At 46.2% G+C, this 13971-nt stretch overlaps 7 protein-coding genes across 7 annotated transcripts; 3 read left to right on the forward strand and 4 right to left on the reverse strand.

The window, feature by feature from the left end:
• Nucleotides 1-64: 64 nt before the first annotated feature.
• N7479_010649 (uncharacterized protein) lies at nucleotides 65-935 on the reverse strand (the record flags this gene model as incomplete). Its single annotated transcript, XM_057258340.1, has 2 exons — nucleotides 65-669; nucleotides 734-935. 2 exons carry the CDS (start codon nucleotides 933-935, stop codon nucleotides 65-67), a joined length of 807 nt encoding a protein of 268 aa, XP_057105798.1.
• Nucleotides 936-1336: 401 nt separating this feature from the next.
• N7479_010650 (cytochrome P450) lies at nucleotides 1337-3001 on the forward strand (the record flags this gene model as incomplete). The annotated part of the gene is made up of 3 exons (XM_057258341.1): nucleotides 1337-2700; nucleotides 2769-2913; nucleotides 2966-3001. 3 exons carry the CDS (start codon nucleotides 1337-1339, stop codon nucleotides 2999-3001), a joined length of 1545 nt encoding a protein of 514 aa, XP_057105799.1.
• A 362-nt stretch (nucleotides 3002-3363) lies between these two features.
• N7479_010651 (uncharacterized protein) lies at nucleotides 3364-4288 on the forward strand (the record flags this gene model as incomplete). Its single annotated transcript, XM_057258342.1, has 3 exons — nucleotides 3364-3389; nucleotides 3440-3694; nucleotides 3751-4288. 3 exons carry the CDS (start codon nucleotides 3364-3366, stop codon nucleotides 4286-4288), a joined length of 819 nt encoding a protein of 272 aa, XP_057105800.1.
• Nucleotides 4289-4589: 301 nt separating this feature from the next.
• On the reverse strand, nucleotides 4590-6032 carry N7479_010652 (uncharacterized protein; the record flags this gene model as incomplete). The annotated part of the gene is made up of 3 exons (XM_057258343.1): nucleotides 4590-5187; nucleotides 5272-5934; nucleotides 5989-6032. The coding sequence occupies 3 exons, from the start codon at nucleotides 6030-6032 to the stop codon at nucleotides 4590-4592; spliced, it is 1305 nt and encodes a 434-aa protein (XP_057105801.1).
• A 1483-nt stretch (nucleotides 6033-7515) lies between these two features.
• Nucleotides 7516-8941, forward strand: N7479_010653 (agmatinase; the record flags this gene model as incomplete). Its single annotated transcript, XM_057258344.1, has 6 exons — nucleotides 7516-7603; nucleotides 7656-7741; nucleotides 7805-7972; nucleotides 8044-8418; nucleotides 8477-8624; nucleotides 8679-8941. 6 exons carry the CDS (start codon nucleotides 7516-7518, stop codon nucleotides 8939-8941), a joined length of 1128 nt encoding a protein of 375 aa, XP_057105802.1.
• Nucleotides 8942-9008: 67 nt separating this feature from the next.
• On the reverse strand, nucleotides 9009-11068 carry N7479_010654 (Zn(II)2Cys6 transcription factor; the record flags this gene model as incomplete). Its single annotated transcript, XM_057258345.1, has 4 exons — nucleotides 9009-9839; nucleotides 9892-10706; nucleotides 10765-10934; nucleotides 10989-11068. The coding sequence occupies 4 exons, from the start codon at nucleotides 11066-11068 to the stop codon at nucleotides 9009-9011; spliced, it is 1896 nt and encodes a 631-aa protein (XP_057105803.1).
• A 568-nt stretch (nucleotides 11069-11636) lies between these two features.
• On the reverse strand, nucleotides 11637-13316 carry N7479_010655 (uncharacterized protein; the record flags this gene model as incomplete). Its single annotated transcript, XM_057258346.1, has 4 exons — nucleotides 11637-12366; nucleotides 12419-12991; nucleotides 13041-13087; nucleotides 13137-13316. 4 exons carry the CDS (start codon nucleotides 13314-13316, stop codon nucleotides 11637-11639), a joined length of 1530 nt encoding a protein of 509 aa, XP_057105804.1.
• Between the last annotated feature and the right edge of the window lie 655 nt (nucleotides 13317-13971).

A 13971-nucleotide genomic window follows, 5' to 3' on the forward strand; every position in this document is an offset into this window, starting at 1 on the left:
AATAATCATGATAGAAAACAACCTTGGAAAGACTGGATAGTTTTTGTCTGGTCTTTTGTCCGGCCTAAAGACGAGATTGCCTGATTTTCCTTGGGGCTTCTGTGGCTTCGGATGCATATGCACGCACGATGAAGTCGCACCCTCCAATGGCGACATTCTCCCCGCTCTTACGTCCTCGCATTTTGACATCCAGCCCATTAGCCATTGAAGGCAAATCATCGATGTTTGGTCCCAACGCATATTTTATCTCCCAGTGGCCATCCGTCCACTCTTCTCGTCGCGCGCTCACCCCCTCTCCAGTGATTTTAACAGCCCGTTGCCCAAGGGGTGTTCGGCTAACCACATGGGTTTGCTTCTGATAAAGGATCAAATACGAGCCCCCAATTTGCGCTAAAAATATCTTGGTAACTTGGTGCTGACCCTCTTCCAGAATACCTTCATCGGACTCCATGATCCACGCAAGGCCGCGCCCTGGCCCTTCCGGCCCTTCGCGAATCGGAAGATATCTCCACACCTCTTCGTAATCCGTCATCGGCGCTCCGGGTATATCTGGTCGAGCCATGGTCCCGGTCTCCAATTCATCCCCATTGGGGAGTGGGATAAATGGACATGGGTTGCTAATGTTGAAATTGTGGTGGGAGTCGATCTCATGAGTGAACACCACGCGCCCTGTCGCAAGTTAGTCATTGTGTGGTGTAGCAATGATGTTCAGAAAAATTGTTTGGGAGCATACGTGGGTCCTTGCTCTCGTCGGTACATTCTCCCGCGAGCGCCCAATCGATTTTGCCGGTCTGTTTATCGACTCGCAGATCGACGTACCATTCGCCAACTGTGATTACCAGTGTGTCGGTGGTCTCGAAGGGTGTTTCTGACGCCCATCTCATTGAGAGACGTGTCGTCAGACTCGACTGCAATGGTACGAATAACTTTGACATTTTTATGGTGATTATTGGGGAATTCGTGGGTGCGATTTGGTAGGTCAGTTGGGATGTCTCTGAAAGGAATTTTGACAGACCAGGATTGTTTTGGTAATCTACATGGTTCGATTGGAGATATTAATACTACAAATTGAATGTGCTAACATCCATATCTCTAAAATTGTCTCCACAAAATCTCCAACTCCCAAGAAAATGAGACCCCGCTCTCCAAGTCTCGCTGCTGGTTGCCGTTTTCGCAGGAGACTTTGCGATAGTGACTCACCTAGTTACTTATTGCATCGGACGATATTCATACCCTAACTATAAAACAACATTATAAAGACGACCATGATGTATTGCCAAAACCGCTCCAATTCAACCAGGTTCTTCCGTGTGATCGCTCGACAAATTGAAACGCAATGGCTTTAATCCTGATCGCTGCTTTCGCAGCAGCCTTTCTTGTCTACCACCTCTGTATTTCCACCCTGTTTAGCCCTCTTGCAAGACTTCCCGGTCCAAAGTCTTTCGCTTTGAGCAGGTGGAAATTAGCCTATGAGGACTACAGAGGAACTCGCACACGAAAGATCAATTCTCTCCACGAGCAATATGGACCGGTTGTTCGTATCGGCCCCAGTGAGGTGACCTTCAACAGCATCACAGCTTTGCGTGCAATCTACGGTGCCGGAAGTGGCTTTGAGCGAACCGGCTTCTACCACATGTTTGAGGTTTACGGCCGCAAAAATATGTTCTCCTTCGCGACCGCGAAGCAGCACGGAGAAAGAAAGAAGCTCTTCGCGGCTGCGTACGCCAAATCTGTGATGCTGAAGGGACAGAATGCGGAGATCGTCGAGAACAAAGTCAAGCTGTATATGGACCTTTTGGAGCGAGATGGAGGAAAAAGCGAGATCTTTTCTACCTTGCATTATTTCTCCCTGGACACAATCACTGAGTTCCTCTACGGATCTTTCGGCAAGACTGCATGTCTTGAGGGGCTGGGTCGAGACCGCGAGCTCATTGGAGATATCATCGATATTGCACGCCGCAAGCTGTCGTGGTATGCAGTTCATTTCCCTCATTTCACAGAATGGCTTTACTCGTTGACCGGTTTCAGTGGCTGTATTGCGAAATGGCTGTACCCGATGCAACTGCCCACGACTTACACCGGCATCAGACTTCACGCGCTGAAAGCCACTCAGAACTATGCTATTGCTTCTGCCAGCGCAAGAGCAGGCACATCAGCCCTGATTTCTAGACTGTGGAGCCACCACCATTCTGAAAAGCCAAACGGAATCGATGATCTTGATATTGCAGCAGAATGTGCAGACCATCTTCTGGCAGGCATTGACACCACCAGCGACACACTGATGTTCTTGATCTGGGCTCTTTCTCGGCCAGAAAACAAGGTGTTCCAAGAGAAGGTCATTGAGGAAGTCTGCAATATCCCCGAAGAATCGCTCAATTCGGATGGCATCCCCAGAGTAGACAGCAACGACAAGCTCCCTTACCTCGATGCAGTTATCAAAGAGACACTCCGGCTTTACGCACCTCTTCCCGGATCAGAGCCACGCTCACTTCCCTCGGCAGCCACAATTGATGGCTACACGATCCCACCCAAGACAGTGGTTTCTATGGCCCCATACTCTCTCCACCGCAACCCTGAAGTCTTCAAGAATCCCACGAAATTCAACCCCGACCGCTGGTTGGATCCTTCTGAGAATTTGGTAGACATGAAGAAATGGTTCTGGGCATTTTCCAGTGGAGGAAGAATGTGTATCGGCATGCAGTATGTTCCCTGTTCCCTATATGGAAAACTTCCAGCTTTGATCATGAGAGATGGCTAACAAGAAACAGTTTGGCAATGGCAGAAATGACTACTCTGGTCGCAGCCGTTTATCGAAAATATAAAACCACACCAATGGGTGATTTTGGCTCCGTCTCTCCTGGCATCACAGGCCGTTACGAAGTGTTCTATGATGACAGTTGTAGTGGAATGAGGGTATGTTTCAGCTAGTGAATTTCTCTTGAAAACTTACTAATCATGGAAATAGGAACACGAGTGTCAGATCGAGTTTACACCACATTAAGCAATGTCGGTATACTAATGTGTAGTTGTTGTGCCATGTGTTTGATTTGAATGATTTAAATGAGGTCGCATATATGTTTTACGGATTGGATGATACTTTAGCCCTATACTTTATCAATTTCAAATAATTACCAGTTCTAAGGTCAAGTTGTTTTTTTTTTTCTGTACTGATAGTACCTCCAAATTGGCTGACATGCACTAACTAGATCAGTGCGACCTATGCCCGAACTGGAACCCGCGTAATATCTAACCCCTCTTCTCTCCGAGCCTCAAAGATGTCAGTATACGCATTACTGCCAAGAAATTTCTCTCTCGTACTATCATATCAGTGAGTTAGGACATTACAGCTGCCTATTCACCGTCATGGTGTTCCCAAACTTGCTGAGCATGTATGCATTTTCCCAGCCAATATTGATTCCATGTCTAACCAACCAGTCAGCATTCTTTCCATTTTGACAGTCTCATCCTTCTATCCTCTGATCGAATCTCTTTGGTTGAAAAAAGATAGCTCCGGTATCTCGACCTACTATGTGCTTTTCAATCTTATCGCTGCCACGGAACAGTTCACGATAGTGTTCTTCTTCATGGTGAACAACACCGCGGGCAGTTCCGTTTTTGTTCATACGCCAATCAGCGTAGGCGACTGGCTTAATTTCACTCAGATGACAGTGTCTTACGTCTTATTCCTTATCTAGTATGAAAATTTTCGAATCTGATGGGTTGAAACCACCTACTGACTAGCCCTTACAGCTTCGCATTAACACTCCACTACCTTCCAGACAACCGCGCCCACAAATACACCGCTGTGGCTATATACACCGTATTCCTTCTCATTTCTGTTATCCCAGAACTCATAGATGTGATCACCGGGGGCCCTCATAGCAATAATTCTGACAGGGATTTTGGCCTCGCCCTTTTCAGCGTGCCCCACGTTATGTATATAAACCCGGTCGTGACCCTTCTCATCATTATCTCGTTCATCTTTCAGGCCCACAAGAGCTGGAAGGAGTCCTCTGCCTGCATGAGTATTCGTGATCTCGCAATCCAAGCTCTTGTTTTTGCCCTGCTGGGCGTATCATGGCTCCTGCGACTTGAATGGCCCCCGTTAAATATGCCATCTTTCTACCAGTCGCGCTTGGCTGAGGTGTTCTGCCTGGTAGCATGGGTACCTGTGGACCATTTCCTTTTCGCGCTTGGGCAAGCGCTTCTTTGCTTTGTTATTTGGAGACGTGGTGTTAACGCCGCTCACGGTACTGGGGAGACAGAACCCTTGTTAGGTGGCCCTTAGAATTAGGAATTTGATCATTTGTCTTTATTATGTGCTAATATGCAAATTCTAGGAAGGAAAACGCCATAGGTACTGTTGTGAATTGGTGTTTGTCTACGAACGGGAGGTTTGGAATGGGAGAAGAGGAAAATGGGAAGGGAGGGGCTTCTAGGAGACTTTGCACCATTTTAATCTATAGGTAGCTTGATACAGTCTCACCTTTTGATTTTTGTAGGTAGACCGCAATGATATCGTTTAATGATTGTAAATTTGAGGAGGTATATGGTCCTTGGGAACGTTCCATTTTGTAGATACAGTATATCTAGTCAACCAAAACAAACTCAAGCTGGTTAGAGGCGGGCACCACTATTTCAGGCCTTCCATCATTATCAGCTGGGTTGACAACACTGCTCATAGGAAAAGATGGCACGGTGACCACTGTCTGAGTATGCGCCTGATCTTTACTTCCCCAATCCCACCAATCTATCGTAGCGCCCTTGAATACAAACCGGAACATATCTCCCAAGTGAAGATCTTCTGGAAACTTCCACAAGGTATTGTCGACACAATCTGTCGTAGTCCAGCTTTCGCCAGGCCGCAGACTCACAAATTTCTCATTATCAGCAACATTAACCTCGACATCGAGCTCGTCTACGAAACCATAACAGACACTGCGTTTCCCACAAGATTCCCATACTTCATATTCATCGTAACGACAACGATATAATGCATAGTATGTCTCGCCGTCAAAGATGTTGTAGTGAAAAGTGATAGGTCTCGCAGAAGCAGGATCATCGGTTCCAACGCCATGGTATGTAACCGTGACTCGGAAATCCATCATCGGATCCTGATTTTCTAGCTTTAGCTCTCCAGAACTATCTTCGAACTCAAGCGAGACGCTAAGTATCGGTGCTCCTAGACTAGAATTTTCAGCCGTTAGCGATCCCAATATTTGAAACAGAAGGCAGATAGAAGAATAGAGAAAAGCAAGGAAATCAACTTACGCCCCCTGAGGAGTTGGATCCGGGTCGATGTCCAGAGATGTGATCACAGGCTCCAAATTCTGATATTTCTCAACCGCAGTAAAACGCATCAGCATTGCAGGCTCATCGCTATTATCCTCAGTTCCCCCGCTACTGCCATAACGAACGTGGATTCTCTCTGTCTCCTCTTTCACCTCCAATCTTTTACCCATATACCCATCCACGCTGCCCCAGTCCCATAATACAAGCGGTTTTGCGCCCTTCCAAAAAAGCTCATAAGTTTCACCAACAACAAGAACCTGTCGCCACGAGTTCGGAAAATTGTGTTTAAAACTCATAGACCTGTCAGGACCAAGTTCAATGACATGACCACCGGCAGACTGTCCGACGATGAAAGGCTGTGGCTCTGTCCAGTTGTCCTGTACGGGCAGTTGAATTTCTTGCTTCTCCTGGACATCGGACTCGGAATTTTTTCCGCTTGAGATAATGCGGAATAGACCGAGTGTGGAGGGGTTAAAGAACTCTGCCGCAGATTGCCATTTAAAAATCAAAGGTCTCGGACTGTCGTCTTTCTCGCGATGGAGTGTGATGACGAGCGCATCTTTGCTGACATAGGATGGGTTTGTTTCGATTATTTCTGGTGGCGAGATACCCAGAGTCAGGTTTGGAACCAGCGGCAAGGAACTAGTTTAATGTTAATATTCGGGGTGAGTCCTTAAAAGTTATGACGGAACGTACTATATTTTTTTCACCTCCCATGATGAGATGGATGAAAGTTGCATGGTTATAGCTTCTTTCAGGTGGAAGGATCGAGGGGTTAGCAGAGGCCAAGGCTGGTGGCCTGGGTATGGCGTCCACCAGGAAGATGCTAAGCCTTCTTATCGTGGGACCGTTTGCCATCTCATTAATTGAGTATGTACATAGTCTGATCCCAAGGTCCTTTAAAGTAGGTAGATAAACAATCTTATAATTCATTTCTCGTTAATTTCGTGGCTATACTCTTCCGTAGCCAACTAGGCTGCCAGAACAGCATTCAATCCGATATAATACGAACAGATCCAAATAAGGTGAAATTTATGTTGATTGAAGAGAAATATCAATCTTTGAAGTGATATCACACTGGATATCGCCGACGCCAATAGAACCGACATAGCGCCCTAGTAATACCCCAATTCATCGAGAATACATTCTCCTCCGAACCCGGGTGGTGCGGCTAGACTTCCCATAAATGGGCCCTACCTTCGAAACCCGACCCAACCCACAGCCCATCAGTGGGGGCTTATGGGCCCCCATTAAAGCCCATCCTAGCCGGCCTCTGTAATCGCTGTATTACAACCTTCCACTAGGTATATAAAATTCAAATTTAGAATCTAGAATTATAGTAGCTATATAAGTATATATTTTAATTTTGAATAAACTCTAACTGGTAAAAGTCGAGATACCATTACATATATATTTTGGTTTTGTATAGGAATACTACCACTTTCTAAGTGTGCTTCTGTAATTTATAAATTATCTAAATAACGCGCTTTTTTATATTTTGAAACGTGATATAGAGAGACAACTAGTGATTGATTCTAAATCATTCAAACTAATAAAATATTACCTTTAGGATAAGGCTTAGAAACGGAGGTAAAACTAAGGATAATTTTAAAAACCCTACAAGGGGGTTCAACTTCTGAATTCTCGGTATATTTGTACTGTTTGGGGCCCATTTGGGGGCCCATTAACCCGCAGTGGGCTTTGTGGGCTCTGCGGAAGTCTACCCACGAGAGATGATGGTGGCATTAGATCGCCCTACCCGTGGAGATAGATCCACGTGATCAGCCACAGTGAATCGGAGGCTTAACGGCGTCGAAGGCAGCTGTTTCTAGCCTCTCATTTGCCATCTCATTTCTATGTGGATACTATTATCTCGAAATAATAACACACGTAACTAAATACTACATCTATGCGTACACAGTGTAAAAGCGTAGGAAAAGGCGGTAAGTCCGATTAGCCAATAATTCCATTATCGCGGACCACCGGTAACGGCGTTGGGGTCACTTATCTTAGCGTCAAGCAAAGTCGGGAGTCCCCGCATGATAGTTGTGGAAAGAGTCTGCGAGACAACTTTCCTCTTTGATCAGATTTGTAGCATTCGCTGGGTTATTCTATATGGTAATAAGATAGCAATTAGCTAGCTATGTAGATGTAAAGGCTATAAATACCAATGGATATCCCAATTCCACCCTTGACGTGCAACTTTTCGAATAAATCTTCAAAATGCGCTTCACAACTTCCACACTGTCGCTTCTTTTGCAGGGCGCCATTGCTCTCAATGTCGGCCCAGAATATAACCACCCGATAGAAGGTCAGTCGCATAAGGACAAACCGAAAAATAAACATAACTAAACAAACAATAGATCTCGACGTCGATCTTCCATTCTCTCAGCCCGTCACATTCGCCCACTTGGAATGGCAAAGATGTCTCGCAGCATCTCACAATAAGGTATGTTACAGCGGAAGCATCTATTTACCCAATAATCCAACTCAGACCTAACCCGCGCAAAAGCCTCTCGACATCGCCATTCTCGGCTTCCCCTACGACACCTCCACTTCATACCGTCCCGGCGCACGATTCGGCCCTCGAGGTATCCGCGCAGGATCTGCGCGCGAAAAGAAAGGTCGCAGCTATAACACCGTGTGGGGAGTTGACCCTTATGACGAGGGTCTTGAAATTGTGAGTGCAGCGCATTTACAACAATGAAAAACAATGCAATGCAATTGTGGAGTCGGCTAATCCATAACTAGATTGATTGTGGAGATATCCCCATCACCCCATTCGATGCCGCGCACGCTTTCAAGCAGATGGAACAGGGTTACAGACAGATTCTCTACCACCCTACCTCCGAGGGTAACTCATGGGAACACCCCCGCATTGTCAGTCTGGGCGGAGATCACTCGATTGTCTTGCCTATTCTGCGCTCATTGAAGCACGTCTACGGACCGATCTCCGTTATCCACTTGGATTCTCACCTCGACACTTGGGATCCTTATGAGGGTTACACTGGAATTGCTTCCAACCAGTCCGCTATCACACACGGAACTTTCTTCTGGCATGCAAGCCGGGAGGGATGTATCGCCAAGGGAACGAGTGTGCACGGTGGCTTGAGAACTAAGCTTTTCGTGAGTCGTACCTACAGGTCTCTTGTCGGGAATGAATACTAATTAAAATTATCAACAGAGTCCCAAGGATTACGAGATCGACCAGAACGTTGGATTCACCATTATCGAGGCCCACGAGATTGACGATATTGGCATGTCTGGAATCATTGAGAAGGTCCGCAGCGTTGTCGGAGATACTCCGACTTACCTTTCTATTGATATTGATGGTGAGAATTCCCTTTGCCCAGTCCAATATATCAAAAACTAATTTCTTCAATCAGTCCTCGATCCTAGCATCGCTCCTGCGACCGGAACTCCCGAGTCGGGCGGCTGGACCACTCGTGAGCTGAAGCGCTTCATCAAGGGCCTTGAAGGTGTGAATCTTGTCGGTGCCGATGTTGTGGAAGTCAGTCCTCCTTACGACACTGTTGCTGAGACTACTTCGGTTGCCGCTGCTGATCTGATCGTTGATATTCTCGCTTCCATGGCGAAGTTGAAGACCGGTCCCAAGTCCAAGGCCCCGGCTTCCAAGGATGAGTTGTAAGTAGAGACTGACGCATGTTTCGAACTTTGAGATTTCAACTATGTATGATTCACGCTATATGATGCTTTCAAATCGGCAAGACTAATTTGCCTGATTGTTTGAGAGCATCTCTCCAGTTAACCACATTCTCGTCTAAATTCATGATGTTCCAAATTTCCTGTATAACCTTCCATTGCCTCTTGAAATTGCCCATTGAGTACTCCTGGACTCGCTCCCACCATTCAACCCAAGGCTCTCGATCGGTTGCCTCACATGCAGCGATAAATGCCGGCCAGGACATAGGAGCTGCGCGTTTTTCGCCACGCAAGTATGCGTCTTTGAGGTCTTCCGCTAGCGTGAGGTTCTTCCAAATTGCTTCGACTTGCTGTTGGAGGTCCACCGGATTGGAGTTCTCGATTGCTCGATAATAAAAAATTGCGATCGCGCTATGAAATGCTAGGGCTTGGTAACGTATTACTTCAAGCGTCGCCGGCTCCTCTGACACAATGAGATCGAAAGACTCAGAGTCTATGTCCCACGAAAAGATTTCATCATGTAATGCCGAGCATGCCTCGAGCAGAATTGATGGCATTTCGACATCCTCGTAGAAAGCCATATACTCGGCCACCTGACAGGCTTTTTGTAACAGATTTCCTAGATATGGGGTGATCCCATACATGTATTGGATGTTGGTGTCGTCGTTGTGGAAGTAAGGCTCCTCGAAGAATGGACCACCTGTTGTCCAGGGCCTAGGTTCTAGCTCGTGTGCCGTTGTTCGAGCCAGAAGACTTAGGAAATGGCAAATACTGCTGACCTGCCGACTGGAGTCATCGAGAGCCTCGGAGGCATTGTCGGGCTTTTGTAGCTGGCGACACCCTTTCAGATGAATTGGGAAATCTGAATCTTCTCCCGTCATGGTCTAATTTGTTAGATTCAATAATATTTCATAGTATGGAATAAAAGCCACCTACATCGATCGTGACTAATGAGAGGATTGCCGTGAGATAGACGGTATATTGCTGAGAGTCCTTGGGAGCTACGAGTGAAAACTTGAGTGCCCGCAAGGCTTTAGCCCTATGCTGGAGGCCAAGGTTGTGGTATTCTCTTGAGCCATCCATGACGTTCCGGAGGTGGAATGCAGCCGATGATAATATACTGTGGAATAGTGAAATTGAGACACCTGAGGTAGGCCCTGTATTTTGGACAAGACATAAGTCAGGACAGCCCTCGAGGGCGAATGGGAGATATGTTGTGCGCCAGGGATTCCTCGGATGGAAGACTGGCTGTAGGAGCTCGGCGACATGATTTTTGTAGTGATACATTAGCATGGATGTTTTGTGGTCCTTGAATAAAGGCATTGAAATCCCGATTTGTGGTGATGGAGGTAATGTGAGAGGCCGTTCTCGCGAGTATGATGACCTTGGGGAATTTGGTGTATCCAACACCGCTAGTAATGACTCCCAGTTTGAGGAGAAATCCAATTCATAAATTTCATGGATTTCTGCACGATGAATGACATTATCATTCGGAATTATTTCAAAAATTTCGCTGGACAGGTCGACTAGATCCAACTGACCAGGTGTGATCTCAGAACTACCGTCCTGGGACCGATGACTATTCTCCAATAAAGCATGGGGTTCGACATCCTCATCGTCGCCATGCTCCCATTTGGAGAATATTGAAAAGGGTCCTATACTGACGGTGCGCGATGGTGTTGAGATTGTGTCAAGAGAGGATATAATTCGGTTGATCTCCTCCTCGGAAATGCTAGGAGAGGTGGATTGTTCTGATTAAGAATGTTATTAGCGAGTGTGCCTTTGAAAGAGGGCTAGGCTGAGACTTACCTAGTCTGATTTGTCTGCGCCGCAAGCCTTGAAGATCTCGCTTCTTATCTGTCATCCAGCATAGATTCACACCATAGCCAGCGCATTCTAGGCCAGACTTTTGGCAGACTCCACAGCCATTCTTTTGACGCTCATCGCATTTGACCTTCCGAGTCCTGCAAGTCCAGCACCTGTTTTTGTCAGCTTCAAGAGTATGTGTAAGCTTAAATATACTTGAGGATTACCCTGTGAACGTCACCGACTTCTGTTTTGCTTGACGAAGACGCTTGGTTTGTTTTCTAGGAGCTCTCATGGAACCACTCATGGTTTCGTCGATATAGAGCTGACTCTCAATACGAGCAATTCCAGTGTTTGGTATTCGTGAGGGGTACAATCAATAGACTGGCGTCATGACACAGCGTGCAGTTGGAGTAACGCCAAGGTAAGAGGTCAAATGTCAAGCCCAACGGTGTCAATAGTGGAGCTAGCTTGAGATACGTGCGGGGTCAGTCGGGAGCAAGAGGTATAATTGTTAGTCAAGGAAATCCCATATTCCACTCCGGTTCTGCGATTTCCTCCCAACCCCTCCAATGCGGGGGGTTCTAAATGGTTTTGATTCCATTACACAACGTATTTGGAGAGCCTCTTATCAAGATCCACTCTTATCAGTGTTCTCTTATCTTATCTGTTTGAATGAGTGGGGCTTGGCATTTTGAAAAAGGAAGGAGCCAGCGAGACTTAAACTAAGACACTACATAGTACAACATACGGAGTACCTGATGTATATATCGTACATAACATAACTTAGAGACACGAGGAACCTTTCTTGTTGTCAGATTTTGCAAAAGCTCACAAAAATCAGCGTATGTTGTAGAATGTTCCAATCTACTATCTCAATGCAAATCCACCTGTGGTCCCGTATAGTTCCCTCGTCCATGCAATATCCACCACAACGCCACCAGCAAGGTCAATCCACATGTGATCACACTAGTATAATTCATCTCTTCCGGAGATGTTGGCAGGGCATAAGGGAAGCAGTAAATCACAAACGAGACGGCAATGTACATGCACGCGACAGAATTGACAATAGAACCAACTTTCCCCATCCAAAATGGACCAGGGCGGATGTTTTTGCGCCCTGTTATCAAATGTGGGAATATAGCAAGGAAGTAAGAGATTGTCGTGAGAAGCACAAATGACCCGATGAAAGCCTCAAATGCAGTGTATGATCCCACATAAATTGCCCCGACACATGTCAGAAACACCCCACATGCCAAAGTGGCATACAATGGGCTATTCCATGTCGGACTGATGGCGCCAATATGTTTGGAAAGCGGGGTTGCGTCGTCGCGACCCAAGACATAAAATGTCCTTCCTGCGGTAATATAGCATCCGATCGTTGCACAGAAGATGGGTACGATCGTGAGAGTAAGAAGCCCCACAGCACCCGCTCGGGAGCCAGTTGCTTGCAAGTATATATCACCCAGGGGAGAGATGGAATCGGCGTTCACAATTAGTGGCAGATCGGTGACAGCATAGAACATAGAGATTAAATAACAAAAGCCAGTCGCAAAGCCGATTGTCACTTGGCAAGCAAGTGCTCTTGGGATATTTCGTCTTGCACTAGTTGAAGTATCAGCGAAAGAACTATCTGGGATGGAACAATATTACATACTCGGGGATTTCTTCGGCGATATGAGTGACGCAGTCAATGGCCCCGATTGCGAATGCCCCATTCAACATGCCTGCGAGGAATGTGAATCCGTCCGGGTAACCGGTGATGTTGTTCCAGTCCTTCCAGACAAATGAGTTCGATGCATATCCTGCTCCATTCTGACTCGGCATAACAGCACAGACTAAGACCGTGATACTGAACCCGACAACAATGAAGAATGATCCGATTCTGCTGATGAGCGGGAGAGCTCTTTGGCAGAACATGACAGTAAGACAACATAGCCAGGAGATGATCAAATAGCAAACAAAAACATGCCAGCGCTGCGGTTTTACCTCTGGATGATAGAGTGCGTATGAATAGACAATCATGCTTCCAGTCATAGAACAGTTTCCTGCTACAGCGAATGTCCACGCAAGGCCATTCAGCCATCCTGCGAACCAGCCACACATTCTGCCATAACGAGGACCAGCGGTGATAGTCGCCCAGTGATAGACTCCTCCAGATGCTGGAATGGCAGAAGCGAGCTCGGCAATTGATGCGGCAATGAAGCAATAGAAAAAGGAAGCAGTAGCGCTATTTAGGCGTTAGCATTGAGAAGATCAATGAGCTTGCAATGACCTACAACTCATATATTATCCCAGGTGGTCCGCCGTTGTAGAGAGAGGCAATCTAAGAGGTGTTAGGAGCGCATAATCTAGAGAAAATATCTGGTCTTTACAATTCCGCCTCCCAGAACCGCCCAAGCATTTCCGGTAGTGACTCCAGTCGCGCAAGCACTGAAAAGATTGAAACTCTTTGCGAGGACAGGTGTGGCCCCAATTTCAATAGCCTCTTTTGTCGAGCCTTGGATGGAAGACTCTAGATCACCAGGATCTTTTTTGATTTCAAACTGTGCCATGACAGTAGATATGAGTTGCAACGCAATCAAAAACTATATCACTCAACATCTTTCGACGGAAATAGCTTTAGATATTTAAGATTTTTGTTTTTTTTTACAGTTCCCTTGATTAATCACAAGAACAACCATTTATCTACATACAAACTACAAATATGTGAAAACAGATCGCTGGCTCTTACTAGAAAGCCAAGACGCGATTGACCTCGATGATAGGATTGGCTTAAGAAAAGCTTTTATCTTCTGTTATTTTTAGGTACACCTTATTTTTGATCAAAAACCCCACAAGGCGATATCTTTTCGCTTGCTCTTGCCATGGGGATATATTGATAAGGCATGGGCAAAAGTCCAGCGGTGGGATTTCACAGTCAAACTGCGCGCAAAACGCATCCTGGTGGCAACGAGCTGCTATCAAGACAAATGCTCTATTCTGATAGCAACCCCGCATTGAGTGGTCCGAGTTTAGAGTATCGGAACAAGCATTCTCTGCTCGCTGGCTGTTACTGTATCTGCATCTGTTTGGGGGCCTTTGGTGTTTCCCCGCAGACTAAGCTATCATGACCCCGCTGTCGACTTCATATATTCCATGCTATGCACAAATATAAAGCAACACCCAGCCCACTAACTCTTGATATACTATCAGAATGAATTGAGATCC

Source organism: Penicillium vulpinum, assembly GCF_028829585.1.
Source record: "Penicillium vulpinum strain IBT 29486 chromosome Unknown utg000004l_segment0_segment0, whole genome shotgun sequence".
NCBI lineage: Eukaryota > Fungi > Ascomycota > Eurotiomycetes > Eurotiales > Aspergillaceae > Penicillium > Penicillium vulpinum.